This window comes from Panthera onca, chromosome F2, assembly GCF_046562875.1.
Source record: "Panthera onca isolate mPanOnc1 chromosome F2, mPanOnc1 haplotype 2, whole genome shotgun sequence".
NCBI lineage: Eukaryota > Metazoa > Chordata > Mammalia > Carnivora > Felidae > Panthera > Panthera onca.
The window spans coordinates 82,059,858-82,087,544 of NC_138356.1; the positions used below are offsets into that span (position 1 = coordinate 82,059,858).

A 27,687-nucleotide genomic window follows, 5' to 3' on the forward strand; every position below is an offset into this window, starting at 1 on the left:
CCGCCTGAGGAGTGGCTTGCTCGTGTCCTGGGCATTCGCTGCGCCAGAGCTGAGGCAGCAGAGCCAGCCAGACGGGGTGCCGGCCACATGGGTGCCACCCACAGTTGGGTCGCTGGAGTCCCCTAAGTGCCCTGAAAGCCCTCACGGGCGGGCACCCTTGTCGGCTCACGTGGGCGTTCCCTGCACCCAGCCTGTGATCTGGGAAGAGCGGACAGAAGGCACGTAGGTTTGTGGGACTCATGGCTGCCCACTGCTTCCTGCTCTGGTCCTTGTAGAAAGGAGAGGAGAACAGCGCAGGCCCCTGCGTCTCTCCATCAGATAAGGGGCCCCACCCATCTTGCTGCCTTCCCCCACCGGGGAGGAGGGAAGTGCTCACCACCCCGCCAGCCCCACTCGGCCCCCGATCCAGACCCTGCCCTGCTCTCCACATCCAGCAGCCAGCAGGCCTTGCGCAATCGTGGCACAAGGTGCCCATCGGTCTCTTCTGGAGGCCTCCAGCCCTGACCCCCGCTCCGGGCTTCCTGGCCTGGTCCAGGGACAACTTCTCCCATGACGCGATCAGGCCGCAGGCCCAGGCCTCCAGCAAGATAAAAGAATTGCGCTGACGGGGGGCGGAGGGAGCAGCAGGATGGCGTTCGGGGCAAAGGCACGAGTGTGGCTGGCAGGGCCCTGGCCGTCCCCGGGCAGGGCACGCGCACCGGGCGCCGGAGCCGCTCCGGCCCCCAAGGCGGTGCTGCCCTTCGAAGCCATACCGCGCTGTCCCGGCAACAAGTGGACGAGGTTGCTGCAGATCTGGAAGGAGCGGCGCCTGGAGAACCTTCACCTGGAGGTGCACCAGCTCTTCCAGGAGCTGGGGCCCATTTTCAGGTAAAGGCCTCCCCGCCCACCTCAGCCACAGCACCTGTGCGGCTCTCCCTAGCGGCTGGGGAGTCCGGGCCAGGCGCACTGCCGCCTGTGCTCTGCGTCCCCGGGGAGGCGGGGTGGGTGCCGAGCAGCGGGGGGTCTGGGCCCGGCACCTGGAGACTGCGGCTCTTGGGGAGGAGGGAGCACTCCCTGGCCGCGGCTGAGAGGGCAGAGCGCGGACAGCAGAGCAGGAGAGGCTTGGGTCAGACCGCGGGAGGGACTGCCCGCTCCGGGAGAGGCCCAGTCCGGGAGAAGGGACAGGCCCGTGGGAGACGGGCCGCCTTGGTCCTGCACAGTGAGGCCTGGGGGAAGGCACGGGTCCCCCAGCAGGGCTCTGAGCTTCGTCCCACAGGTATGACGTGGGAGGGACACGCATGGTGCTCCTGATGCTGCCCGAGGATGTGCAGAGGCTACAGCAAGTGGACGGCCATCAACCGTGGCGGCCGCCCCTGGACCCCTGGCTGGCCTACCGACAGCATCGAGGGCACAAATGTGGCGTGTTCTTGCTGTGAGAGGGAGTCTGGGCGGGCAGGGGCGGGGAGGGGCGGGGCAGGGCTGATGGCAAGCGGGCCTGCCCAAGGCCCGTCCAGTTTGGGACGGGAGAGCGGCCGCCGGCTCCCGCTGGGTGCCCACCCCTTGGGGATCATATGTGTCCTGGGGCTGAGGAGGGGCAGCGGGGCCACGGCCTCAGAGAGGAGGACGGATGATCGCTGCCATCAGGGAGCCCCCAGGCTGCACAGGCCTCCGCGGACTCCCCGTGCGGGGTGGGCTTCTCCCTTCCTACAGGTCAGGGCGGGAAGCCCAGGGCAGCGGGGAGGAGAGTCGGGGCTAGGGGCTCGGGAACGTGTCAGCATGTGCTGGGGCCTGAGGACCCACTGGCATTGACTAGAGCCCAGGTGGCTGAGGAGGAGAGAGGCCGGGGCTGGGGAGGGGGGCTTGGGGAGAAGGGGGACGGGGGAAGAAGGCACCTTTGCCCAGGAGCTAAGCTGTAGGTGGGTGTGTGTGTGAGCACGTGTGTGTGTGTGTGCGTGTGTGTGTGTGCGCGCATGCGTGTGTGTGTGTGTGTGTGTGTGTGTGTGTGTATCCTCTTGGGTGGACAGGGGACATGGGACCGGCCCAGAAGCATCATTCTCAGAGCAGGGAGGGTTGGAAGGAGAAGGTTGCGGGGGCCCCTCACTCTGGAGCTGGCTGGCCCACCTCTCCCCTGCCTTCAGGGACAGGGAGAGCCCAGCCCGGACAGCTGCTGACGTGCCAGCCAAGGGGCCCGCCGGTGTGCGTGAACAAACTCCACGAACCCAGGCGGCGCTGCCAGGCAGAAGTTCTGGGCTCAGCCCCACCTTCCACGGGGGCACCCTGGGCCCAGCACACAAGGCCTCCCTGAGGGAAAGGGCTGGCGCTCACGCCCCCAGGCAGGCGGCCTGCCCCCTGGGACCAGCGGGCCGCTCCCTGCCTCGCCCCTTCCCCTTGGAGACGAGGAAGATGGGTCCAGGGCTGGCCCCAGGCTGCTGACTCGGGCTCCCCTGAAGCGCCTCTCTCTGCTCTACAGAAACGGGCCCGAATGGCGCATGAACCGACTGAAGCTGAACCCAGACGTGCTGTCGCCTCAGGCCGTCCAGAAGTACCTGCCCATGGTGGACTGGGTGGCAAGGGATTTCTCGAAGGCCCTGAAGTCGCGAGTGCTGCAGAATGCCCGGGGGAGTCTGACCGTGGACATCCAGCCCAGCATCCTCTACTACACCATAGAAGGTCCGCGGGGTCAGGGTGGGAGGGAAGGGGGGTCAGGGCTCGGGGAAGCCGGGACCGGCCGGGGACGGGGCTGAGGCCCCCGTGACGCTGTCGGCCACCCTGGGCTCAGCAACCGTTCCCTGTCCACAGCCAGCAATCTAGCCCTTTTCGGAGAGCGGCTGGGCCTCCTTGGCCACAGCCCAAGTCCTGCCAGCCTGAACTTTCTCCGGGCTTTGAAGGCCATGTTAAAGTCTACCGCGCAGCTCATGTTCATGCCCAGGGTCCTATCACGCTGGACAAGCACCCAGCTGTGGAAGGAGCACTTTGAGTCCTGGGACTACATCTTCCAGTATGGTGAGGGCCAGAGACCGGGCAAGCGTTGAATGCCAGGGACACCAGGGTCCCCGGTTTCCTGTCACCACAGGCTGGGGGAGGGCTGAGGTCACCTCGGGGGCCTTTGTGGCCCCGAGAGGCTTGGCGGTGAGTCCGGGCCGGGCCGGTCCTGAGCAGTTGGCACGGGGCAGGCGGGCTGACGGGCAGGGGCGTGAGGAGAAGTGCCCCGGCCCCTGTCTCTCCGTGCCCCACAGCCAACAATGCCATCCAGAAAATCTACCAGGAGCTGGCCCTCAGCCGCCCGGAGCACTACAGCGGCATCGTGGGGGAGCTGCTGATGCACGCGGACCTGAGCCTCGAAGCCATCCGGGCCAACTCCATCGAGCTCACCACCGGGAGCGTGGACACGGTCAGGACAGCAAGCAGCCCTGCCCTAGGCCATGGAGCCTCCTGACCCCAGGCTGCGTGCCCCCGTGCCCGTGTCTCCTGCAGGCTCCTGTTCTGAGCTGACAGAAGGCTCTGACCTAGGGTGGGGGGCCCGGGAACCGACCCTCAAGGGAAGGGGTCTGCAGTTCCCCGAGTGGGATGCCACACTCTAGGCCCAGTGCAGGGTGGACGAGCCCAGAGACATGAGCAGCACAGACACCATTCAGTCGCCTGGGTCCTGGGAAGAGGGGAAGGGCCGCGATGCAGCTGGAGGGCTGCCTGCGCCAGGAACCCTTCCCAGGCACAGAGTCCATTTGGCCCCAGGTCAGAGATGCTCTGGAGGTGACGGGCGGATGACAGCAAGGGGCGCACAGGGCTCCAGCTTGTGCAAGAGAGAACAGATGGCATGCAGCCTGGGGGTGGGGGCAGGCCGCAGGGTGTGGAGTGCAGCCAGAGCCTCCTGGCCCTCCACCCCAGGTTCACGCACCAGCATCTGTGATGTCCTGCTCTGGGCCGGGCACCCGGGGCTCCGAGAAGAGGCACAGGCCTGCGGTGGAGAAACTCTCCAAATTGGCAGCCGACTCAGGGGCCGGGGCGTGCCGTCCATGTTCCGACCACAAGGTCTGGGCTGACCTGCCTGCGGGTGTCCGGGCGACAATCCTACTGGGTGCCAACGGTTTGGGGCAGTAGAACACCCCCCCATACACAGCCCTGAGAGGAAGGACCCCAGAGGAGGGTGAGAACCAGGGCTCGAAGGGGCTGGAGAAGGCCTGATTCTTTACTGAGCCTGGGCACACCTTCCCTGAGGGAGTCAGGTGTTAGGTTTTAGATCCTGAGGTCCCAGATCCCTGGGATGAGTCCTCCTCCGGGCGTCCACGTCACCGCGGATCTGAGGCGACCCACCCCCAAGGGAGGACCGTCTTCCGGGGTGGAGAGGCCCCGGGAGCTGAGGTGCGTGGCCTGGGCCGAGGTCTGAGCCCTGCACCCGTGGCTCCTGCAGACGGCCTACCCCCTGTTGATGACTCTCTTTGAGCTGGCTCGAAACCCTGAAGTGCAGCGGGCCCTACGCCAGGAGAGCCTGGGGGCCGAGGCCAGGATCTCGCAGGATCCCCAGAGCGCAACCTCGGAGTTGCCCCTGCTGCGGGCGGCCCTCAAGGAGACCTTGAGGTGGGTGTGGCAGGCCCTGGCTGCTGCCTCTGTCCTGGCCCCACTGTCTGGACAGCAGTGCTGGGAGCCTGCAGCCAGGTCCTGGGGCTGAGAAGCGGCTTCACCCAAGATGCAACCCTGTACCTCGTCCTGTTCTCCCGAAAGGGTTAAGAGCTCTTCTCCCCCTGGGATCCCACTTCAATGCCCCGGGCACCATCCTCGGCCGTGTCCGCCGTGTCCGGGGGCTGCTCAGGCTCAGAGAACTTTGTCTGACTCAGGAGGTGCAAGGAAGCAGCTCCTCGTGATCTAGGCTTCCCGGTGCCGGAGGCGACCCGGGAGGGGGGCTGGCAGCTCCCCCAGGCCGGCGCATCCTGGCATAGGAAGGTGGCCGAAGGGAAGCGAGGGTCCCAGGGACAGCTGAGGACCCTGTCGGGTGCCCTCCTCCGCAGGCTGTACCCCGTGGGGATGTCTGTGGACCGAAAGGTGGCCTCGGACGTGGTGCTGCAGAACTACCACATCCCGGCAGGGGTGAGTGAGGCCCCACAGCCCCTCCAGCAGACGCCAAGCCCGCGTGACCTTCTCACTCCTGGGGCCTCCGACCCCGCCCCTCCCCACCTCTCCGCAGACATTGGTCAAGGTGCAACTCTACTCCCTGGGTCGAAACCCCTCTGTGTTCGAGAGGCCCGAGTGCTACCATCCCCAGCGCTGGCTGGACAACAGGGGCTCTGGCACCAGATACCCACACCTAGCCTTCGGCTTTGGTCTGCGCCAGTGCCCGGGGCGGCGCCTGGCAGAGACAGAGATGCTGCTGTTGCTGCACCACGTGAGGGGGCCTGGGTGGCCCGGGGGCGGGACGGGATGCGACCGGGCAGGGCGTGGCCTGCGGGTGGGCGGGGCCTGGGGGTGCCGGGTGGTCTGCTTGGGGACCACCGGCCTCTCCTTCTCCTCCGCTGCGCCTGACCCGAAAGGTAGGGTCCAGAAAGGTGAGGGAAGGTGGACCGGGACATCGGGGTTGACCATTTGGCCAGGTGGAACCCGTGCCTCTGTCCTAGGTGCTGAAAAGCTTCCTGGTGGAGACGCTCAGGCAGGAGGACTTAAAGATGACCTACCAGTTCGTGTTCGTGCCCTCCACCCACCCCCTCCTCACCTTCCGGGCCATCAACTAGTCACGTCACCGCGCCGTCGGGCCAGCAGTGCTGCCAGCCCCCTTCCGCCTGCCCCCGGCCACCCTTGTTTTCTCCCACGGACCCTGCTTCTGGAGCCACAGCACTGTCCAGCCGGCGCCTCGCACCGAGGGGCAGGGGGATGAATCTGGCCGCAGGTCCTGCCTGTGAGCCCAGTGCCACCAGCGCCTTCTCCAGCGAGGAGCACCATCGGAGGGCCTTGGCCTCCGTAGCCCCCAACACTAGCTCCAGGGGCTTCAGATCCGCCCCCACCCCCACCTGCCTGTCCAATCTCATATCCCCTCTGTACTCAACCCGCCCCCACGCAGAACAGACAGGTTGGCGCCCCTGTCCTGCTCACCGCCACTCCAAAGGCCAGACTCTTTGTCTGCATTGGTCTTGCCAGCCTAGACCTTGAAGCTGGGCCAGGAGTCGTCCCCCTACCTGCTCTGCTCAGTCCACTTGGGCTCCTCCCGGCCCTGCCAGTGCTCTGGGACTGTGACTGAAGCACCCAGCTGAGGGCCTGGGTAAGCAGGTCAGGAGTATTGTTTCTTACAATAGCCACCGAGCAGCTGAGGTGGACATCTGGGCCCATGAGACTCCTCTGAAAGCAGGGAGGATGGTGATCTCCCCTGGCGGGCTGCAGGGTGACCACAGAGAAGCCACCTCAGCCAGGCACAGCCACACGCTCCCTTTAACGAAGCCGTCTGTGTGCCGTGCCCGGCTGGCCTCCCACAGTGGCCCTCAGGACAAGGGCCACCCCTGACCTCATGGGAGGAAGGGGTTTTGGACAGCTGTGAGGTGGCTGGGATCTCCTAGATGGCAGGAGCGAGCAGCCTGTCCCAGGCTGCCTGCGGCCAGGTGACACCCCCGGCGTGGAAAGGGGCCGGGAGGCAAGGGTGAGTGGTGGGGTGGCTCTGCTCCCCCTCCTTCCCCACCCCCACCTCACCGGGGGAGAACTGGGCACTCAGCTCACAGCAAAGCAATGACGGAGGGGCCGCACATGTGCCTGGGCCAGCCCCGGGCGCCCGCCGAGTGGCCCGCGGGCGTGTGTTCCCTGTGCGGACTCCCTGGAGGAGGAAAGAGCGTGCGCCCTCCTTGCTGGGCCCGGTGCAGGAGGGCTGCTGCCGGGAGGAGGTCTTCTCCGTGCCCCAGCCAGGCGCAGCTGAAGGGCACGTGGAGGCAGGAAGAGAGGGCCCTGGGGACCCTGGGGGCACACGGGCACAAGCTGGAGCTTGGGCTTGCCGCGCCGGCCCAGCCCTTCTCCCGCCGAGCTGTGAGGTCTTCCCGTGGGCACTCTATGCAGCCATTCCCCTTTCACAGGCCCCAGGGAGGCAGGTCGGCCTTGGGAAAGGGCAGCTGCTTCAATAGGCGCTCAGCAGGGGGATTGTGGCTCCTGCCACTGCCAAGTCTCCTTCCCTGAGGCCCTGCCCTGTGGGGACACCTGCTGGCTGCTGGCGGGCAGGCCCGGAATCCAAACTGCTCCCCTGGAGGCAGTGTGTGTGAGTCCCTCTGTGCAGCGGGGCACAGGCTCTCCTGATCTTCATGGCAGCCCCGGCAGGTGAGCACAGGGACTGTTCCCGTGTCGCCCGCGGCAAAGCTGAGGCTCAGAGAATTCGTGCAGCCGCACGGCCTCGCAGCTCGTCCCTGGCAGAGATGCCAGCGGAACCCCCGCCGCCGGCCCTCCTCTCGAGGCCTTGGTGCCTCCTCCGCCTCGAAGGACCTTGGATCGAGAGTGGCGTCACACGTCTTGCAAACATCCTGCAGTGAAAGCGTCTCCGGGTCGTTTCCTGCTTCTCTGTGCTCCTCCAGCCGTGCTGTATGAGTGCTTCGTGGGGGTCCCTTTTCGTGTAACCTGCGTGCCATCTCCTGAGGTTTGGCTGTGGGTGTCCGTCGGGTCTTTCTGAAAATCCTTCCTCTTACCTGGAGACACTGTGCTTAAGAATCATCATCTTATGCCTTGTCATTCTTTCCATACACAAATAGCCTTGCCTTTAAAATCCGTGACTTCCAAGGGCGGCTGGGTGGCTCAGTCGGTTGTACATCCGACTTCAGCCCAGGTCATGATCTCATGGTTTGTGGGTTCGAGCCCCACACGGGGCTTTGCACTGACAGCATGCAGCCTGCTTTGGATTCTCTGTCTCCCTCTCTGTCTGCCTCCCTCCCTCTCTCTCTTTCTCTCTCTCAAAAATAAACGTTAGTTTGCATACCCAAAAAAAAAAAAAATAAAATAAACGTTAGCAAAATCCTCGAAAATAAAGTAAAATTCAAATGAAATAAAATGAAATAAAATAACAAAAACCTGACGTCCAGTCCCGGGACATCTGGTCTCCCGGCAGGTGGGGCCTGGGCCCAGGCTGTGCTCCACCTGAGCCTTTAGGTGGCCTCTTCCTGTTACCCGAGCACGGTCCCTTGCCCAGGGCCACGTTTGTGTGAATTACTCAGCCTGGGAGGGCCCCCGAAGGCTCCACTGGTGCGAGAAGGATCCGCGTTCTCAGGCGGGAACGTAGTCCTCCTCAGCCCCAGCCTCGTGGAGCTCAGCTTCCTTCTCTTCTCCCGATGCTGCTGGACAGAGTTTCTGCACCACGTCGTCCGTCCTCCGCAGTCCTGCCTTCCCGTGGGCTTCTGGTCCCATCTTCTGATCCTGCCTGGGCCTCTGCCTCGCATCCTTTCCCTCACAGAACCGGACCCAAGCCCGTCCCGGGGCTGCTGTGCGGGCTGCTCCCTAGTCTGTGATTCTTCTCATTTAGGGAATTAGAGGGGGCCCTCTCTTTTTTTTTGGCCAGCCCAGACACGCAAGTTTTCTTGTACGAGTTTGTGATTATTTATAGTTGCTGGGAGGGGAGAGACTTTCAGAGCATCAGCCTCATGATTTCGCCAGAGTTTGCACACCCTCGCTGGGGCACAGAAGTGGAGGGTTGGCGTCGGACGCTCTCGTGGCTGCCCCGGGGGAGGACCGGGCTGACCGTGCGTGTGGCACCGCCTCACCGCTGCTGACCTGAAGTCTCACTTTCTTTGCAAATGTTTTTTCACTTTCCTGCAGAAATAACTGCCTACTTTGCAAGAGAGGTCCTATGCTTCCTGGCTGTTGGCAGAAGCCCGTTTCTCTTTTGGGTATAAAATGTTCTGTAATTAAATAGTAGTGACACCTCAATATTGTGAATCTAGTAAAAACACTGGAATCTTGGATTTTATGTTATGGTAGTTTTGTCTAATTGAAGCTCTGGTTTGATTTAAAGGAGAAGTAAGGACGAGGGTTAAGAAGGTGACACTTTTCTATTCCCCTCACACCTCTTTTCTGAAACCACCACACGTGCAAGGAGAATGACAACCTCAGCACAGAAGTCTCCATGCCATTTCAAGGTGGTCACCGGCAGACTCCCAGCCTCTCCCCCTGCTCAAATGTCAGCACCTGGGAGACCTTCTAGCCCTGGTGGGAGGAGAGGCCCAACTTTGAGGGAGGACTGCGGCTCGTGCACAACTTGTCTGATTGGCCCACACCGGGCACCGGGCACAGTCTCTAACGTCAGGCTGTGATATCCACGTGCCACCTCTTGCCCAACTCCCTCTCGGCTTCCGTCGTCCCTGCCTTAGAACTAAAGCACAGAGTCTCAGGTGGCCTCGGGTGCCTGTGGTCCAAGCATAGCTGGGACCTCTCTGAGTGAACTCGTACACTCTCCCCCATGACTGTTTGCCTTTAATTAAAATACTTAGTCTCTTGGGGTACCTGAGTGGCTCAGTTGGTTGAGCGGTTGCGTGTCTGACTTCGGCTCAGGTCGTGATCTCATGGTTCCTGAGTTTGAGCCCAGCATGGGGCTCTGTCTCCCTCTCTCTGCCCCTCCCTGCTCACATTCCCATGCATGTTCTCTCTCTCTCTCTCCTCTCTCTCTCTCTCTCTCTGAAAAATAAACTTAAAAACATACTCCATCTCTGCATGCTAAAGCAACAAGATGTTTTGGTCTATTTGCAAGATGATGTCTAAAGAGGAGGAAACAGATCAAATGCTAAAACCACAAACAAATCTCTAGGTAAGCAGTACCCAAGCAATAATGTTCTTTATTTCTCTCTTGAAATAAGCCGGGAAAGGGTAACTGGTCCACCTGGGGCCCTGTGGGTCAGTATCCCTGGCTCACAAGGGAGGAAAGGAGAGTGAACTTGCTCTGAGGAATGAGGGAAGAGATCAGACCCTCCCAGAGGGCTTCTCATGTCAGTGTATGGCTGACCAGGATGGAGGCAATGCTCAGGGAAAGTGTTGACTCCCCCAAGCATACAGTTCCTTCTAACTCATCCTCAATAGTCTGGTCCTGTGTGATCTCCCTCTCCATATTAGTGGGCCCTCCTTCATTGCAAGTCATTGCACCACAACAACGGACAAAATAGAAGCTGTTAGTTCTTAAGACTCTTGGGGCTTCAGCAGGCACTTCGCTTGGATACACAAACGTGCAGTTGCTCGTACAGTTCTTGTAAACAAGTAGCTCCCGACTGTTCAAACCTTAAAAAGTAGAGATGAAAGTCAGTGATTTCAGGTTTTCTGCTCGCAAACAACAAAGCACAGTTCACCCAGTAACTAGTGTTATACATCCCCAGATGTGACTACGTTGCCTAGAATTTTCACAGATAAAGAACGCCCAAGAAAGGCCACCAGACGGTCTGTTTCCTCCATGGACAACTTCTCCTGGAGATGGTTTTCTGTCTACACGGCCATCTCATCTTTGCCTCTGGCTGTCTCTAAGTAGTATCAAGGTGCCTTGGCACATGGCTGCACAGATGAAATGTCCTGTTCATTATTTGTCCTAAGAATCTCAGGGCTCTAGAAAGAGAACGGAGGCCAAAGAAATGTTTCGCTCATGTCTCACAGGATCACACAGACCCTGAAGTGGAGTCCATGTGGCCCTCACCTGATTTTCTGAGACTCAGTGTGGCCCCTCTAGGACGAGCTCCCGCCTGGGACCCTCGGCCAGGTGTTCCCAGCACCTGGCCCAACATATAACCCTCGATGCACCCTTAATGCCAACCTGCGCCCCAGCACGGACAGGGTGCTCCACCGCAAGCAGGGTCCCACAACTACTGTGATTACCTTCACTGGTAGGCTCACCCAACAGCCTTGGCCAACCACCAAGGCTGAGTCCTTAAGATGCACAAGCATGTGTATCTTGGCCATGTGAGCAAGGCGCCATCTGAGGCCTCCTTCGAGAGTCCCTGAGTTAAATTCTTCAGCGCTCACTCACCACTTCTGCTCCCTTGTGACCCCAGTGTTTACCCGATACTTTCTCCCTGGAACTTGCCACCGTTGACGTTTCCACTCATGGCTCTGAGGTCAAAGGAAGGAACTCCCAGCTAAGCTCCCGTCACTTGCTTGTCTCTATTTGCCACATGAAGGGTTTCTGGAAGTCCAACGTTCTACGCAAGAGTGCACACTCATAAGCCAGCCGACAGCTGACTGGATTTCAGGAAGTGCTCATAACCATGGAACCGGCACGAGCTCCAGAAACAGAACTGGATAAAAACTACTGAATTCCCGCCTCTGTTCCTCCATCAGGCACTAAAAGCAGCCAAGGCTAAAGGTAAGAAATGTCTGGATTTCCAAGCCTATGTGTTAGTTTTGTCTGTGTTTGCACTTTGTGAATATGAACTCCTGTACTGTGTTTTGGGGTCTGGCTTCTTTTCTCTGCTTTGTGTTTGGAAAGCTATCCCTGATGTGGCCCAGCGCTGTATATGGTTTACTCTCCCCATTGTACACTTTTCCACTGATGAACATTCCATGGTTGACTGCTGATGGGCGTTAGCATTGTTTCTGCCTGTCACCTCCCCCAAAGAGCGCTGCAGCGAATATTCTCATCCTCGTCTTGAGGTGAGCGTGTGTGAGTTCTTGACATGGTGGTAAATGCTGAGTCCTTAAGATGCATGCATATGGCTTTAGCAGACGCTGCTGAAGAGGTTTCCAGAGCGGGTGAACCTATTTATACTCCAAAGGATCGTGTCCACCTCAACATCTTGCCACCACACGGGTAGCCATTTGTGAATGTTTAGTCATTCCTTTTGGTGTTACCATACCATAGTTCTGAGTTTCATTTCCACCAGAAACATTCACGTTGGATGACTTTTCTTATATTTAGTACCCACTTGGATATCATTTTTGGTAAACAGCCTCAAGCCTTTGGCTCCAATTTCTACTGGATGGTCTGCTTGTTCAAGTAGTGATTCGTAGAAGTTCATTCCATATACGGAATATAAGCCCTTGAGCAGACAGTGTCTTAAAGGGCCTTCTCTTCATCTGGGGCATTCTTTACACTTACCAGTATCCTCTCGGGGGCAGAAGTTGTGAATTTTTATGTAATCCCACTACCGCTTTTCCTCATCTGTGATCAGCACTATATTGTTCAGGTGTCTCAAATTCTTAATTATCCCAGGGAGACATTCTTCTACATTTCCCTTCCAAAAAAATAAAGCCCACATTTTGTTCTTTTACTATTTACATGGAGATCTAGAAAGCACCTGAAACTGCTTCTGTTGTGTAAATCACGTGTATAAGATCTCCTCCACCCACCACTGGTTAGTGCCAGTGAGTGTCTTATCCCACAACCTTCTGGGTCAACGTTGTCAGAAAGCACGTGGCTTTTTCTGAGACCTCTTTTCTCCACTGTCGGTCTATTTTTCAATCCCAACACCAACACTAGACCATGTGCATTGACGAGACGAAAGAATATTGTGTAAGAGTTCAGGTTCTCTGTTCCTCTCTTCTTCCACGAGATTGCTTTGGACATTCCTAGCCCCCAAAGTTCCATAAACATTTGAATATTTTGAATCAACTTGCCCCCACCCCCACCCCAACACACACACACACTAACCTCTGACTGGGATTTCATGGAATCTGAGGATGAACTTGAGGAGAACAGCTGTCCTACCTCTACTGGGTTGCTCCATCCAGAAGCCTGGCTCACCCGTTGGTTTAGGTCCTTCCATTTCACCTGTTCACAGCTTCGATATGGAAGTCTTGCAGAAATCTGCTTGCGTTTGTTTCCAGGTATGTGGTGGTTTTCAAATGCTATGTGTGTTTTTGCACATTTCATTTTCCACGTGTTCACTGTTGTTGTATAAATACACCATGGGTTTTTTAATTTGATTTTTGAGTACTGACCTTGTATTTCGGGCCATTGCCCAAGGTACTGCCTATGTCCAAAGTTCATCATCTTTGGTGAATAGTAGCTGCTTGCTTCCTATTTCCCAGCCACTGTGTGTATCATTTCTTCCCATGACCTATTAATTCCTGTGCCACCCATAATTCTGCTTCATGGAAGTGGAGGTCGTGACAAGAGGCCTCTGACCCCACTTTCACCTCAAGGGAAAAGTGTTCCAGTATTTTCCTTGGGACAGAAAATGTCCTCTCGTCTTCCATTTCCTCAGTTTTTTTGTTTAATTTGGAAAGGATACTGGATTTCATCAGTTTTCAGCATCTGTGGCTGTGATGTTTCCCATTTTCTTTGCTAAGATGGTGAAATGAACTAGTGGGTTTCAATTGTAAGCCACACTGCAGTGTGTGTGTGTGTGTCTGTGTGTTCTAAACACCTACACCCAGGCCCCTCTTGTCTCTCATCATTTGCCATCCTATCGCACATTTTCCCACACTTCATTCAGATTTCATTCTTTTCCCCTTAATGTTCTTTTCCTGTTCCAGGATGCCATGCAGGATACAACATTCCTTTGGGTGTGGTATAGCTTCTCCACAGTAGGATTCTATTGGTTCGGATCTGGCTAGTACCGCTGCAGCTCTAGTCACAGGAGAGGTTCGTCTGTGGTTTCCATCCTTCCAACGTCCTTCCTAGGCTTTGTGTTGGAGTCAGACTGTCATCATGAATGTGTTGGGGAGCAATCCTCCTCATTTATTATCTGGAAGAGTTTGTGTAAGGTAGGGTGATTTCTCCTACGAAGCTAGTGGACTTTGCCAGAGACGCTATCTCTAGTTGGTTTTCCAGAAAGGATTTCCAGGTTCTCCAGGTTTTCCATTTCTAGGTTTTCCAGAAAGGATTCAGGGCACTTCAGCTTTACGATCTCATTGTGGGTCAGAGCCAATTCAACTGTGTTTCTCAAGGTGTGATTCATTTCATCACAACTCTCCAATGTGTCACAGGAAGGCTACCATAGTGGCCTCTTGTTTTCTTTACAAGGGAAAGAAAAAAGTGGCCTCTGATGGATGCCCCCCCTTTGCATTTCTGATAACAAAAGTGTGAATTTTACATTTCTGCCTTTGAGCTCCCCTACCCCATTTTACCCATACTATGAATCCCTCCAAAAACCAACTGTTGGCTTTCTGGGGATTCTTTCTGGGTTTTTGTCTTCCCATTACAAGGATTTCTGCTGTCTTCCTGACATTCCCTACCTCATTTCTTTGGGTGGATTTCCTATTCTTCTGTCTTCCTGAGTGGAAGCTTGGGGCCTTTGCACGCGTTCTCTCTTCTACGAGAGGCCGAGAGTGTCTATTTGCGCTCTCAACTCTGCTTTCGCTGCACTCCACTCATTTTCTCCATGTCCTAGCTTTAGAATCATGGAGTCCTTCTTCTTTCCTAACTTCCATGTGGCTTCTCTTTCGGTCTTTGCTTATTCAGAACTGCTCTGTGTGATTATAAGGAGTGGAGGTTTTCCCAGTTCTCTTTGGCGTCACGATTTCTAGCTTAAGTCCACCGTAACAGAGAAGGAACTCTGCAGCAATGCCTTCCTTTGACACGTGTAGATGCTTGCATTAGGTCCTGGCATGAACTCAGTATTGCAAACATCATTAGCGACCTTGTAAAAAAATGTGTATTGGGTCATGGGTAGCTCTGCTGTCACACATCATGAATATTCCTCCTTCGTAACCAGTGTCCTTCAGACCTTCTGTAGCAGAGGGTGGCAATCAAGAGCCCACGTGGCAGTCCCAGGCCACCAGCTGTGTCTATGGGTAAAGATCTGTTGGGACATAGGAACGATCACTCTGTTTACCCACGCTCCATGGCTTCTCCTACCCCCACACAGGCAGTGCGGGGCACTTGCTATGAGTCTAGGTGGCCTACTACTAGGCAGGGTTGCTTCTGATCCTTTATAGAAAGAGTTGGTCCACCCCGGCTGAATGGCTCTGGTAAGTTTGGGGTCCTTGCTCTAGCACCTGGAAGCCATGGGCAGAGGTATGTTAACGACAACGCTGTGACCATGCCCCTACCTACAGTTCCTAAGCTCTGGGGAGCATTTTTCGGTGTGGCTCTTCCTCCTGCATCATCGGGCGTGTGTGCACTTTGATGCTGATGTCTTCCCGGTTGTCTCACCCTTTCATCTCCATCCAGTGCTGTTCTGCTCTTCACACAAGCAACGCCCTTGAGTTCACGTTAGCTTTGCTTCACTGCGTGCTTAAGAGCTTGGGAGTCGGTATTTACGTTGTATACCATGTTCTGTATTTTATTCTCAGAGTTTTTATGTTCTCATTTCAAAGCGTGCCTCTATGAAGCAAAACATATGAATTTTGTTTGAAAGTCATGGGTTCCTACTTGTATCCATTTTAATATTAGTGTCATTAACGATCTGTTAGATCTTAAATTACTTTTCTGATGTTCAGTGTCTTACTTCCGATAATTGTACCTTCAAAACGTTTTCAGGAAATACGAAAGCTCCCGTGCACCTGGACTCAGTCACTTCCAACGGTACCTCGTGGCCAGACAGCAGTGAAGCAGCGCGACTAGGGCACCGGCTCTCAAAGCGGTGACGGGGAACACCAGGCTTACACCACAGTCATCCTTCATATGGACACACCCACCCCTTTCTCACACAAATGCCTGGCCATTGACTCCCACAAAATGATTCTGGGGTCTGCATCTAGAAGTTGGTCATTTCTAGGATGTCTATAAGAGGAAACATGAACAGTTACCTCTGGAGCTGGCCCTTTCTCGTTCCCCGTGTTTCCCAGGACACTCACTCAGGATAACGGAGCAGTAGCTGCCCTGCTTACTGCCGAGTAACGCCCACGGCGGACTCACCACGGTGTCTTTACCGTTCAGGTGCTCCAGGATGTCTGGGTGGCTTCAGGGATCGAGGTGCTACAAATGACTCCACGACAAACACCCATGCATGGTTTCCCACAGGCAAAGTTTCAACTCCTCCGGGAAAACCCCCAGAAGTGCAATTTGGGGATCGACGGTAGCTGCATGTTGTGTTTTTAAGAAACCGGACCGCGTTTGCCATAATTTGTGGTCCCATTTTTAACTGTCACTGGCCGCATACGAAAATCTGGTTTCTTTACCGTCCTAGCCAGCCTTTGGCGTGGCCACTGTTTTTGACTTCGGTCACTCTGATTAGACATACCTAATCGTGTTTTCAATTTTAATTTCCCTAATGACCAAAGATGTCGACCATCTCTTAGAGACTTACCTGCTTATCGGTGCTGGCTGGCGATCAGAGGGACAGTCCAAAACCAGGTCCATTTGACGCTGAGGCGGGGCGGGGCCAGGGGGACGAGCCCAGTTGGCAGGAAAATGTGGACGCCATGCTTCTCTGCCCCCGACCCCCGTCTCGGCCCACGCACAGGAGACTCTCGTGAAGATGTCTGAGGTGTTCACCCACACACCTGTCGCCTGTGCAGGCCAGCGGCCACGCAACTGCTACCTTCTTAGGAACTGCTCGTGGGCAACGGGGCTGATGGGATGGCGTGAAACAGGATGAAGTGTGGAGACGCTGGATGGGGTCCCCTGGCGTCCATCACCGCAGAACCATCACGACCTTCGAGACCAACCGTCTGCTTCACCTCAGCCCTGCAGACCTCACGTGGGCTCTCCCAGGGCCAAGTATAGCCCAGAGCCACACAGGGAGAGAGGCTGGGAAACAGAGCCCAACGCCCCCTTCAGAAGCAGCCATCCCAGCGCGGCAACCCGCCACCCACCGGGGTCTCCCAGAGGGGCAGCAGCGGAGCTCTGATGGCGGCTTCTGTCCTCCTGTGGTGCAAGTGCCTGAGGAGCTTTGACTGCCAAGGCACCTACCTCAAGGACGGCTCTCTGGGGGAAACACCACCAGCCGCTGGACTAGATACAGAGCCCGCACCCCCGCACCGCTACCGCCCGAGGCTCCTTCGTCCCAGGGCTCTTGGTGGGGCTCCAGAGCTGACCACGGGTCGCTGGTTTCTCTTCTTCTCGCGTTTTAGAGTCCTGCCCTCCTGTTGTAAACTCACCAATGAAGACGGGCCCGGGAAACCCCAGATGCCCCCCTTGAGCCCAGAAAAGGCACACTCCCAGCCCGTGCATCTCTCGTCCCACCACGACTTGGCCGTGTGCCTTGGAAGCTCCAGGACTCGTGAGCCACAGCCCTGTGGGTTCCCAGTTCCTGACGGCCGCGCCGAGGGCGTCCTCAGTCATCACAAGAACCACGAGGGCCAGTCCCGCCATATCGTTGCACGTCGATAGGCCGAGACCTGCACACAACAGGTGCCCGCTGCAGGAACCCGGGACAGATTCCAGCTCCTTCCTGAGTTCCAAAGCCCAGATGCCCACAGGGTAGGCCAGCTGGTACCACCGAGAGGAGGCCGAAAGAAGACCGTGTTGCGGGGAGCTTGGAACACAGAATGGCACGTTAAGGTGCAAAGAGACACTGGGGAAGGCCAGGGGCCAGAGGACAGGCCCCCGGCAGGGCCCCACACGGGGCCACTGCCTCCCTGCCAGGCCCTGCACTGGCTGCAGCCTCCCAGGCTCATCGAATGGTCACTGGCCTCTGGCCGACCCTGTGCTTCAGCTTAGGGCCCTGGCGAGCGGGACGCCTTTCATCCCTCTGAGCCTCTGAGTAAGAGCCAAGAGCACCCTGAAAAGTCACGCTAGCCCTGAGCCCACACTTGGCCTTGCCCTCCGTGTGCAGTAGTCCTTGTCCTGAGAAGTCCGCAGGATGCCCGCTTTTTGGGCCTGCTTAGCTGGAAGCCCTCCCCCCACCAGCCTGAATCAAATGGGCAACGAGGGACCGCCCGGGCGACTCGGGGGCGCCAGCACCGCCACCAAGGACTGACACGGAGCGGAGGCCTAGGGTCTGGCAACCCCCCACGGTGCACGTGGACCCTGACAGCCCCACCTTGCGGGGTGCCTGGCTCTCCAGGATGGTGCACGCCGGCCTCTCCTGGGGCTGAGCCTAGAGGCTGGGGTGGGCTCTCAGGATGGGGACAGAGCAGGCCAAGGGCCACGGGGCTGGGTCCAAGACAGAGCAGATCAGACAGCTCCCTGAAAGTGCTCAGGTGGGGTGCCTAATTCACAACGTGCAAGGAAGACAAACAGGTACTTACGAACAGAGATGGTCATACAGCGTCTGAGGTCTGTTGGACACAATGTAATTTGTGGACACTTAAAATTGTTGATGGTCCAACATTCGTAGCATTTCAGATTATAGGTCCCTGAGGAAACAGTAAGCAGCATCTGGCTCCAGTGCGACGAGCACCGTCCACCGTTACCCTTGGCTGTGCCCTCCCCCTGCCTTGAAGGACTTCTGGAGGCCTCCACCGCCCCGCCCTCGACGGGCTCCGCTCTGGCCAGGGTAGCTTCCGGGCAGAGACCGGGTCCACGCGGGAGTTGTTCCTGTTCCCAGAGACAGACGCCGGCGAGCACCGCCAGGGAGCCGGCTGAGGGGACCCTCTGCCCCGCAGATGACGGCCCCTGTGCCCAAGAGAGCCTGGCAGTCAGAAAAGGCCAGCGCCCTCCCAGACTTCCCTGGAGTCTCCAACGCTGCCCTTCCCAGGTGAGAGAGGGCCGAGCTAGAAACGCCCTCCCGACCCTCACCTAGCTCGGGGATCCTTCCAAACCCACCCTGTGCCCACCAACTGCACTGACATCGGGGGTCCTGGCTGCCTAAGGTGACAGAATCCCACCCAGACCCTTTCTCTGACCCTGGATAATAGTAAAGTCTTATCGCTGGGAAGACAGGGAGAGGAATGGATACTTACAATATCCTTCCAGCATGACCTGAGGCAACCAGATGACAAGGAGAAAGGCCCAGAGGAGCATCATCTCCTGCAGGAACTTGAACCTATAGGTGAAGAGACCGGGACACACGTCAGCAGCCTGCATGTCACAGAGGCCACCTCACAGGATGCATGTCTGCAGGACCCACGTGAGCAGGGTGAGGGGATCCCGGAGAGAGGCTTTGGGGTCCCCCAAAGTCCACCAGCCCCTCCCAGCTCCTCTCCCCACCCGCTCCTCCCCTGCACCTCCCCTCCTGGCTCCTCCCCCCACCCACACCTCCCCTGCACCTCCCCTCCTGGCTCCTCCCCCCACCCACACCTCCCCTGCACCTCCCCTCTTGGCTCCTCCCCCCACCCACACCTCCCCTGCACCTCCCCTCTTGGCTCCTCCCCCCACCCACGCCTCCCCTGCACCTCCCCTCTTGGCTCCTCCCCCCACCCACACCTCCCCTGCACCTCCCCTCTTGGCTCCTCCCCCCACCCACACCTCCCCTGCACCTCACCTAAACCTCCCCTGCACCTCCCCTCTTGGCTCCTCCCCCCACCCACACCTCCCCTACCTCCCCTCTTGGCTCCTCCCCCCACCCACACCTCCCCTGCACCTCCCCTCTTGGCTCCTCTCCCCACCCGCACCTCCCCTGCACCTCCCCTCTTGGCTCCTCTCCCCACCCGCACCTCCCCTGCACCTCCCCTCTTGGCTCCTCTCCCCACCTGCACCTCCCCTGCACCTCCCTTCCTGGCTCCTCTCCCCACCCGCACCTCCCCTCTTGGCTCCTCCCCCCACCCGCACCTCCCCTGCACCTCCCTTCCTGGCTCCTCTCCCCACCCACACCTCCCCTGCACCTCCCCTCTTGGCTCCTCCCCCCACCCGCACCTCCCCTGCACCTCCCCTGTTGTCTCCTCTCCCCACCTGCACCTCGCTGCTCAGCAGGCAGGGCTCTGCCCGCTCCACCGGGCTCTACAGGCAGCAGGCAGGCCTTTCCACACACCCCTCAGGCCTCCTCTTGCAGGAAGTCACCTGGGGCTGCCTCCACTGGGAGCTCAGCCGAGGTCCCCATGCCCCCCCCCAACAATGCTTGTCCGGATGTACTCGCTGACCCCGACCTCAGGAGCAGCTAGGGAAAAGTGCTGGGACACTGTCCACGCAGGCGTTTCCAGCTCCTACAGGCGATGGACAAATGCGGGGCAGCACGCGGTGACCACCCGGCTCCCTTGGAGGCCGGCAGCCTGACTTTCGCAGTGGCCACAGTGTGCGCCAGAACGTTCCACTGCCCCCCACCCCTCCCGCGGAATCGGGTGGCCCTGAAGCGCGGGCGGGGGAGGGCCCGGGGGGGGGGGGGGGGGCCCACACCTGGGCCCTGACCCTGGCCCATGCTCCAGGATCCCCCCAGGCAGTGCCCGCTTCCGCACAGTGTTCCCGTGGGGGCCCATCTGCACCCCCAAGTCTGCGAGCCCGGGATCCTGAGGGAAAACTGCTTCCCGCCCCCCCACACCCGGGCGGGAGCACCTGCCCGAAGGGGACACCTTCTGTGGGAGCACCTACCGGAGGGGAGGGTGTTTCCTGTCTGAGGGGGTTGGCCGCTTGTAAGGGGAGAGTGGCCGCCCGAGGGGGGAGGAGCCAACGGTCTGAGTGGGGATGCCTGTCTGGGGAGCACCTGCCTGGGGGGGGACACCTCTCTGGGGGAGCACCTGCCTGAGGGGGGACGCCGGTCTGGGGAGCACCCACCTGGGGGGGGGGGACACCTCTCTGGGGGAGCACCTGCCTGAGGTAGCACCTCTCTGGGGGAGCACCTGCCCGAGGGGGGACGCCGGTCTGGGGGAGCGCCGGACTGGGGCTTGGGGTGGCGCCCGTGTGGGCGGTGCCGCCTCACCCGCCGTGTCCCCACCTCGCGAGGACCCGGGCAGCCCAGCAGCCCCCCGCTGAGGGCCCGGGACAGGCGCCCACTGTGCCCCCCGCCCCCCACCGCCCTTTCGAACGCCGCCCCGCAGGCTCCCTGCGCTCTCCGTCCCCACGCGTCCCCACGGTGACCGCAGAGAACCTTCTGGAACCCTGGGCGGGCAAGGCCTCCAACCGGCGGGCTCAGCAGGGTGAGCGCGAAGACTCTCCGGGCCGCAGCCGCGCTTCCCACAGCCAGGGCGCGTCCGCAAGGGAGGGGTCTCCGTCGCTGCGCGCGGGACTCCCGGCAGGCCCCGCGCCCACGCATGCGCACGCGCACACTCGGGTTCCACAAGGTTCCACGAGCCCTGAAGGCCCCACTCTGAGAGAGTCCGGCGGCGCCAGAGGTTCCAGAAGGTTCGGGGCTCACCTCACAGGCGGGCAGCGTGGAAGTTAATTGGCAGAAGGTTGGACGCGTGGGGGGGGGGGGAGGGGCTGGAAGGTTCCAGAAGGCCTGGCTAGTCTCAGCAGGGTGAAGGGTGAGGGGAGGGGCGTCGATATAGGGTCCAGGAGGTGCGGGGCGTGGCCCAGGGCTGGCGTGGGGGGTGCTTGCAACGGCGGGGGGCGCGGGGGGCGGGGTCCTGCCGGCGCCCCTCAGTCCCACGGGCACAACCGGCGCTGCCACTGCCACTGCCACTGCCGCTGCCCGGGGGTCCCTGGGCCCCTGGAGTCCCCGCCCCGCCCGGCCCGCACCGCCTGGACCTCTTCTCCCCGCAGTTTCTGCGCTTTCTTCTTCCAGGCCCTTTGTGCGGGGCCCAGTTTGATGTCGTGTGTTTAGTTTCGAGAAGGAAAAGCGGCTCCTTGACTGCGACCCTCAGCCTCCTGGAACCTTCTCTGACCTCCGCGTGCAGAGCGTGCGCTTCCTTCCCGGCGCTGGGGCCGGTCCCGTCGGGCTTGGTTTTGTCACTCGTCCCTCGCGTGGCTGTCCCTCGCGTGTCTTTTCCGCGGGGACCGACGGGGGCGGGGTCCCGGTTGGAAGAGACTTCTTACTCCGCAAGGCGACCTTTTCCTGCCTGTCCTTCCGGGCCTCCCTGCTGGTGCCGCTGTGCTCTGGAAAGGTCTCTGGCTGGGTCCCGCCAGTTCCAGGGACGGAAATCTCCCCGCCTCCCCGCCAGACCCTCCGGCTGGAGCGGGCCCTGCCAGGTTGCTGGGGGGCCATCCTGGAGGAGAGGGCCAGGGTCTGCGTTCAGGGCCGCCGGGGGTGGGGGGGTGGCGGAGGGGCACGTTTGCCCATCACCTGTAGGAGCAGGAAACGTCTGCGTGGATAATGTCCCAGCACTTTTCCCAAGCTGCTCTTGAGGTCGGGGTCAGCGAGTACATCAGGACAAGCATTGTCCTGCGGGGGTGGGGGGATGGGGGGGTGGAGGGGGTTCGACCAGGGGAACTCCGCTGAGCTCCGGGTGGAGGCAGCCCCAGATGACTTCCTGCAAGAGGAGGCCTGAGTGGTGCGTGGAAAGTCCTGACTGATGCTGGCAGTGCCAGGTGGGGGAGCCTGGGACCTGCTGGGCAGGGAGGTGCCCGTGGGGAGAGGAGCCTGGAGGGGAGAGGCAGGGGAGGTGTGGGTAGGGAGAGGCGCCAGGAGGGGAGGTGCAGAGGAGGCTTAGGTGGGTAGAGGAGTCAGGAGGGGAGGTGCAGGGGAGGAGCGGGTGGGGAGAGGAGCCCGGAGGGGAGGTGCAGGTGGGGGGGGGGGGGGCCTGTGCAGGGGGCTGCTGGATGCTGACCCTCCGGGAGCTGCCTTGCACTCTGCTGATGTGCACCGAGCCTCTGTGCTCAGTGCATGTGGCGGAAAAGGTGTGGACGCACAGAAATCGCAGATAAATGTGTCAAGAGAGCTTCCTCGCAGTTTTTTGGTTTGTTTTTTTTTTTTTAGCATGTGTTTGAGTTTTTATTTACTGCGATGTTTGAAACGTGATGGGATCTCCACTCCAAACGTATTGCTGTATTTTATCGTGGACTCAACGCCGGAAGAGAGATGAAGTCGACAGAGACCACACTGTGTGGCGGGTGTCATGGGCGTTACAAAACTACAGTCTGCTGTGCTTCGAAGGGGAGCTCCTCCAGCCACCGGGTTCGAGGTTGGCAGACGTCGTCTTCCGACACCTGAAATGGTTTTTACGCTCTTTCGCTTGGGTGGTTCGATGTGAAGTGCACGGAAAGCCCTCTTCTTGTTTCTTGGCACATCACGTGCGTTGTTTCTTCCTCCGGGTTCCGGAAAGCTTTCTCTGTGATTTTCCGTGCTTCGAACACGCCTCGGTAGAGGTGGTTTTGTGTGTGTGTATTTGTTTGTTTCGGGGGTCGTGCCCGTCCTGTTCTCTAAGCTGCCCGAGTCTCCACAGCGATGTCTGTCAGGACCGCTGGAAAGCCCTTAGCCAGTATGGTTTCAGGGATGCTTCCGTGCCATCCCTCCTCCTCCTTTTGGTCTTTCGGGGAGCTGGGCGTTACCGAAAAGAAGCTCGTCCCACGGTTCTTGGACATCCTGTTCCGTTTTCTTGTTGTGTTTGTCTTGGCGTTTCAGGCAAGGAGATTTCTACCGACCCGTCTTCAAGTTCGCGGAGTCTCTCTGCGGCTGTGTCGAGAGCAGTGGTGACCCACCCGACACATTCCTCATTTTCATCAAAAAAGACGTGGTTTTTGAGTTCGAGCCCCACGTTGGGCTCTATGTGTGGGGCTGACAGCTCAGAGCCTGGAGCCTGTTTTGGATTCTGTGTCTCCCTCTCTCTGACCCTCCCCCGTTCATGCTCTGTCTCTCTCTGTCTCAAAAATAAATAAACAAAAGAAAATTTTTTTTTAAAAAAAACGTGGTTTTGCTTCGTAGCATTCCCATGTGACTCTCAGAGTTTTCCTTCCTAAGCTCCCGTTGCATATCTGTTCTCACGTGTGGTCTGCCTTCTCCACCGGCGCTCTTAGTGTCCTGGTCCTAGTCATTTCACATCCCCTCTCTGACGATGGTGACGCATCCGTCACCTGTGTCACATCCTCGTGCTGGCTTTTCCTCTGCGGACGGTTTGTCTTGGCTCCGGGCATGCCTTGTGTGTCCGGCTGCCGGTTGGTCGTGTATCGTGGGTTGAGAGGAAGCGTGGGAAGCAGGCCCTGAGAGCGAGCACTCACGTTACGGCCCCGGGGCCTGGACTCTGTGCACAGTTTGCTGTAGCTGTCGTCGCCTTAGGTCGTACACTCTTGAGTGTCCTTGTTTTCGTCTCCCGCTTTAGCCTCGAATCTTCCTCACGCGTTGCTCCTTGGAGGGAGGGCGTGTTGTGAGGCACTGTCGGCTGTCACCCACTCAAAGAAAGAAAGGGCTCGGAGACGAAGTGCTGGGGGCTGGATGGAGACTCTTGTGCGCTCGGGAGACCCCCCCCCCCCCCGCCCCCAGCCCGGGGACGGCTCTTCCTGCTCCGGCACTCAGCCTCCAGCCCTCTGTCAAAATCACAGTGAAGTGCTCCCACCGGCCCGCGGTTCCCGCAGCTTCTGCTCCGGGTGAGTCTATTTAGGGTTGCCTCACGGGGCATACCCGGCTCGCCAGACTTGGGAGCGCCAGTTCTGTGACCTCAGTTCTCTGACGGGCGCAAGACGTGTTGTTGATTTTCGGTGTGGCCGGTGTTTGCTTCGGGGAATGATGGTTCTTTATCTGTAGGACCGACTACTTCTGCTTTCCTCTGTCTGATCTGATGGGGCAGAAATGATGCAACTGAAACCGGGCCACGAAGGGAAGGACAGGAGCGCGGGCTCACTGCTTCGGAAGCGGTCCGTTGTGACCCAGGGTGATGGTGGGAAGGGTGGGGTGCCGTTGAAAAGTGACACCCCGGGGAGCAAATATTACACGACAAAACTTGGAGAAAGAGAGTTGTTTCAAGAGATGTAAGTATAGGGGCGCCTGGGTGGCTCAGCGGGTTAAGCATCCGACTTCGGCTCGGGTCGTGATCTCAGGTCTGTGAGTTCGGGCCCCACGTCAGACTCTGTGCTGACAGCCCGGAGTCTGGAGCCTGCTTTGGAATCTGCGTCTCCCCCTCTCTCTGCTCTTCCCCGCTCGTGCCCTGTCTCGCTCTCTCTCCATCAAAGATAAATAAACGTTAAAGAAAAGAGAGAGATGTAAGTATTAAGGTAAAACTCAAACAAACATACAACATGGGGCTACCGAGAGAAACCTTAAAAAGAAGCGTGTACGCGTCACTTAAAGACACGACCAGCTGCGTGTATAATGATCGACATACCTAATAATCGTCGTGCAGAGAGCGTCTCGGAGGGCGTTTAAGCCAAACACACCAGTCCCTGAGTGAGCGTCCATGGCTGCACTTACTTCTCGTCTGCTGGGAAGGCCTAGAGGGCCACCCCTGGCATGTTTTGCTGTCAAGGGTGGGGTGGGGCCCGCGCAGGGTGGGTTCAGGAGACCGTCCTGGGGGGCTGGGGTGGGAGCAAAGGGTGACGGTGCCAGAACTGGGATCTGGTGGGCGTGTATGCTTGGGCCTAAACTGGGTCACAGGACTAGGGAATGGCCAGTAGCCGTCCACACTCTTCAAGGGAGCGCCCTGCCTTCCCTGGGCCCACGGGGTGGCCTCCCAGGCGGCCAGGTCTGACCCTGGAGCCACAGAGCTGACCGCGTGGCCTCACTCCCCGTGTCCAGGGCCAGGCACCACGGAAACGATGATTCTCTTTGCTTTGCTCCTGGTCACGGACCTGCCGCGGGTGGAGACAAACGTCACCGTGTCTGGAAAACAAGGTAAGTCTGGGCCCCTCGACCCCCTGGGCTGGGAGAAGGAAGCGGGCCAGAATGCCTCTGCAGACACGGGGTGGCCACCCGTGTCTGGACCCCGCGGGGGCCCCAGGGCGGAGACAGGCACAGGGGTCAGGGAGCGAGAGAGCGTCAGGAGGGCAGCCTGTGGATTTGGACACCCGATGGGGGAGCCTCTTGATTTGGGGCGCCCCTGCCGAGGGCCGGCAGGAGTGGCCGGGATCCTGGCTTATTCCCCAGCACCGCGCTGTCCCCTCAGTGTCCCTGCCTTCCTGGGAGACATCAGGCTGGGCGCCTCGCGTGGCCCGGCCCTCACAGGACCATCCAGGGCTGTGTCAGAGAACTGGAGCAGCCGCAGAAGGGTGACCCGAGTCCTGCCCTAATTCGGACCAGGCAGCGGGCCACACCCAGGGGAGGGGATGCAGGGCCTGGGGCGGGGGAGGGAGGAGTGGGGAAGGTGAGTGGGAAGGGCCTTGGAAGGCGGATTGCAAATCTCTTGAGCCATTGAACTTGAGGGGCCGTGTGTGCGTGTGTGTATGTGTGTGTGGGTGCGTGTGTTGAGAGGTAGGGTGAGGGTAGCCCAGGGGAGAATACAAGGACTGGGACCGGTGGTTTTGTGCTCCCTGGAGGAGGGAGAGATGGGGGAAGGGGCGGTGCTCACCTGATCGGCCTGGAGAGCGGTAGTATTTCACTCTGGTTTTCTTCCCCTTTCAGCTTCAACTCTGAAGTGTCACGTCTGCGAGATAGAGAATAGTTTCGGTTGCACAAATCCATCAAACTGTCCTAGGGATTTTCACTTTTGTACTTCCGTCGCCGTGAGTGAGTATCTCCGTCCATCCCGGGTTCACAGGAAAGTCGGTAAATCCTTTCAGCACTTGGGGTCTGTCTAGGTTTTGTCAACAGAGAGTAACTAATGTAATCACGTTCGTTCAAGAGAAACGGAGGAAAGTCCTGAGACGTCAGAACACAGGCAGGTGACAGGCCAGCTTGCGTGAGAGCAGTGCCGACGGGGGGCGGGGCGCCAGGACTGGACGCGATGGAATATTGGGGTGCGGGAAGAAAAGCGTAGGGGTTGTGTGTATTCATTTTAAATGAACGACGAAAGCCTTCATTTCAACCGCCCACCGGGAAGTGCTGTTACAAGAGGGGTACGTGATGAGGGGCGGGGCTTACGCTATGTTCTGGAAGGAGCGTTGTGTGCTTTAGGACGGGTGGAGACCACCTCTCTGTCTCCCGTATGTCACCCGGGAGCTCCAGGCCGCATGAAGCCCCCGAAGGGGAGTGCGGAGGCCCAGCAGCGCCCAGCGCTCGGAGGCAGAGGGTCAGCCCCTTCCGGCGGGTCCGCGTTCCCGGAAACACGCGGGGTGCCGAGGGGGTGCTTGGGACTCGCGCCAGCCCCGCGTGAACGTCATCACCGCGTAGGGAAAAGCGATTGTCACCGTGAACCACAGATGAGGCGAAGCCAGCAGCGTGGCCCCGCGGCCGGGGGCGGAGCCGGGCCGTGTACAGCAGGCTCGCGGTGACAGCGCCGGCCCAAGGAGAGGCCGGCGCCGAGCCCCGGGCAGTGGCCAGGATGGGCAAGAGCCCCTCGCTCCCCTGCCTGTCGCGTGGTTACAAAGTCCAGAGCGACCTGGTGGTGAGCGGTGAGGCCTGGGAGCCTGTACGTCCCCGGACGGAGAGCCCCAGACCCGGGCTCCCCGTGCACGTGGACAGGCCAGCCGGGGAGGGGCGGGGCGGGGCGCATCTCGTGGTCACACCGCACGCAAGCCACCCCCGCCCCGGAAGCAGCCGTGAACACAGAGGCCGGACCCCGTCCTGGGCGGTGGCTCCCGACCGCCCCATAGACGAGGGGCCTCTTCAACCGTGGCCTCTGAGCAGGGGCACCGGAAGGTCGGGATGGGACGGGCACAGGCCCCAACCGCTTTGGTGTCGCTGCTCTCAGCTCACGTGGTGCCTTTCTCTTCTTCACTTCCTGTCAGGAATCTATCCGCGTTTCTTCTATGTTTCGAAGCAGTGCTCCAGGTATTGTCCACTAAGTGCTCCGTTTGCTCCGGGACTCAAGTCCTTTGTCCTCGTCGAGCCCATGCCCTTCCTGTACGCGCACTGCTGTTCGGAGTTCTTGTGCAATACGCAGGAGCCGAATATCCGCGAGCCGGAATTCAGAGAAGGCGGACGAGCGAGCCGCTTGAGGAGCAGCGGGGCCTGGCTGGCCGCCTTCCTGACTCTGTCCTCTGTGTGAGGGGCCTCGGGCGGTGCCTTGGGAGCGCGGCACCGATGACCCGGGCTCGCCGCAGGTGCTGGCAACCTCAGCATTAAACCTGATTTCCGCTGGTTAACGCGTGGTCTGCCTCTCGAGGGGCCGGAGAACAGGTGGGGGGCA

General features: G+C 59.3%; 3 protein-coding genes across 9 annotated transcripts; 2 read left to right on the top strand and 1 right to left on the bottom strand.

The window, feature by feature from the left end:
- Positions 1 to 628: 628 nt before the first annotated feature.
- LOC144615047 (cytochrome P450 11B1, mitochondrial-like) lies at positions 629 to 6,095 on the top strand. Of its 2 annotated transcripts, XM_078441482.2 has the most exons (9): positions 629 to 867; positions 1,256 to 1,411; positions 2,450 to 2,649; positions 2,779 to 2,982; positions 3,216 to 3,370; positions 4,388 to 4,554; positions 4,983 to 5,061; positions 5,159 to 5,356; positions 5,586 to 6,095. In XM_078441482.2, exons 1-9 carry the CDS (start codon positions 629 to 631, stop codon positions 5,697 to 5,699), a joined length of 1,512 nt encoding a protein of 503 aa, XP_078297608.1. In that variant the 3' UTR covers positions 5,700 to 6,095. The 2 variants fall into 2 exon arrangements, with proteins under 2 accessions (XP_078297608.1, XP_078297609.1); XM_078441483.2 differs by lacking the exon at positions 5,159 to 5,356.
- Positions 6,096 to 9,725: 3,630 nt separating this feature from the next.
- On the bottom strand, positions 9,726 to 20,799 carry LOC144615125 (glycosyl-phosphatidylinositol-anchored molecule-like protein). Of its 5 annotated transcripts, XM_078441915.2 has the most exons (5): positions 20,189 to 20,552; positions 19,750 to 19,806; positions 18,628 to 18,710; positions 17,974 to 18,081; positions 9,726 to 10,188 (listed from the first exon to the last, which is right to left on the bottom strand). In XM_078441915.2, the coding sequence occupies exons 3-5, from the start codon at positions 18,689 to 18,691 to the stop codon at positions 9,899 to 9,901; spliced, it is 462 nt and encodes a 153-aa protein (XP_078298041.1). In that variant the 5' UTR covers positions 18,692 to 18,710; positions 19,750 to 19,806; positions 20,189 to 20,552; the 3' UTR covers positions 9,726 to 9,898. The 5 variants fall into 5 exon arrangements, with proteins under 5 accessions (XP_078298041.1, XP_078298039.1, XP_078298038.1 ...); XM_078441913.2 differs by lacking the exons at positions 19,750 to 19,806; positions 20,189 to 20,552 and adding an exon at positions 20,718 to 20,799; XM_078441912.1 differs by lacking the exons at positions 19,750 to 19,806; positions 20,189 to 20,552 and adding an exon at positions 20,685 to 20,784.
- Positions 20,800 to 20,861: 62 nt separating this feature from the next.
- On the top strand, positions 20,862 to 27,643 carry LOC144615127 (lymphocyte antigen 6K-like). Of its 2 annotated transcripts, none has more exons than XM_078441919.2 (4): positions 20,862 to 20,988; positions 25,200 to 25,295; positions 26,022 to 26,126; positions 27,287 to 27,643. In XM_078441919.2, the coding sequence occupies exons 2-4, from the start codon at positions 25,220 to 25,222 to the stop codon at positions 27,544 to 27,546; spliced, it is 441 nt and encodes a 146-aa protein (XP_078298045.1). In that variant the 5' UTR covers positions 20,862 to 20,988; positions 25,200 to 25,219; the 3' UTR covers positions 27,547 to 27,643. The 2 variants fall into 2 exon arrangements, with proteins under 2 accessions (XP_078298045.1, XP_081648161.1); XM_081792035.1 differs by having other exon boundaries at positions 20,862 to 20,938.
- The last annotated feature ends 44 nt before the right edge of the window (positions 27,644 to 27,687 follow it).

Bases quoted from the DNA above. Each gene is read 5' to 3' on its own strand.
- LOC144615125 (XM_078441913.2), bottom strand. From the start codon at position 18,691: ATGATGCTCCTCTGGGCCTTTCTCCTTGTCATCTGGTTGCCTCAGGTC. The intron at 18,082-18,627 runs GTAAGTATCCAT...CTGTTTCCTCAG, and splicing joins GGTCATGCTGGAAGGATATT to GGACCTATAATCTGAAATGC. The intron at 10,189-17,973 runs GTAAGTACCTGT...CTACTTTTTAAG, and splicing joins CTGTATGACCATCTCTGTTC to GTTTGAACAGTCGGGAGCTA.
- LOC144615047 (XM_078441482.2), top strand. From the start codon at position 629: ATGGCGTTCGGGGCAAAGGCACGAGTGTGGCTGGCAGGGCCCTGGCCG. The intron at 868-1,255 runs GTAAAGGCCTCC...TTCGTCCCACAG, and splicing joins GAGCTGGGGCCCATTTTCAG to GTATGACGTGGGAGGGACAC. The intron at 5,062-5,158 runs GTGAGTGAGGCC...ACCTCTCCGCAG, and splicing joins ACTACCACATCCCGGCAGGG to ACATTGGTCAAGGTGCAACT.
- LOC144615127 (XM_078441919.2), top strand. From the start codon at position 25,220: ATGATTCTCTTTGCTTTGCTCCTGGTCACGGACCTGCCGCGGGTGGAG. The intron at 25,296-26,021 runs GTAAGTCTGGGC...TTCCCCTTTCAG, and splicing joins CACCGTGTCTGGAAAACAAG to CTTCAACTCTGAAGTGTCAC. The intron at 26,127-27,286 runs GTGAGTATCTCC...ACTTCCTGTCAG, and splicing joins TTGTACTTCCGTCGCCGTGA to GAATCTATCCGCGTTTCTTC.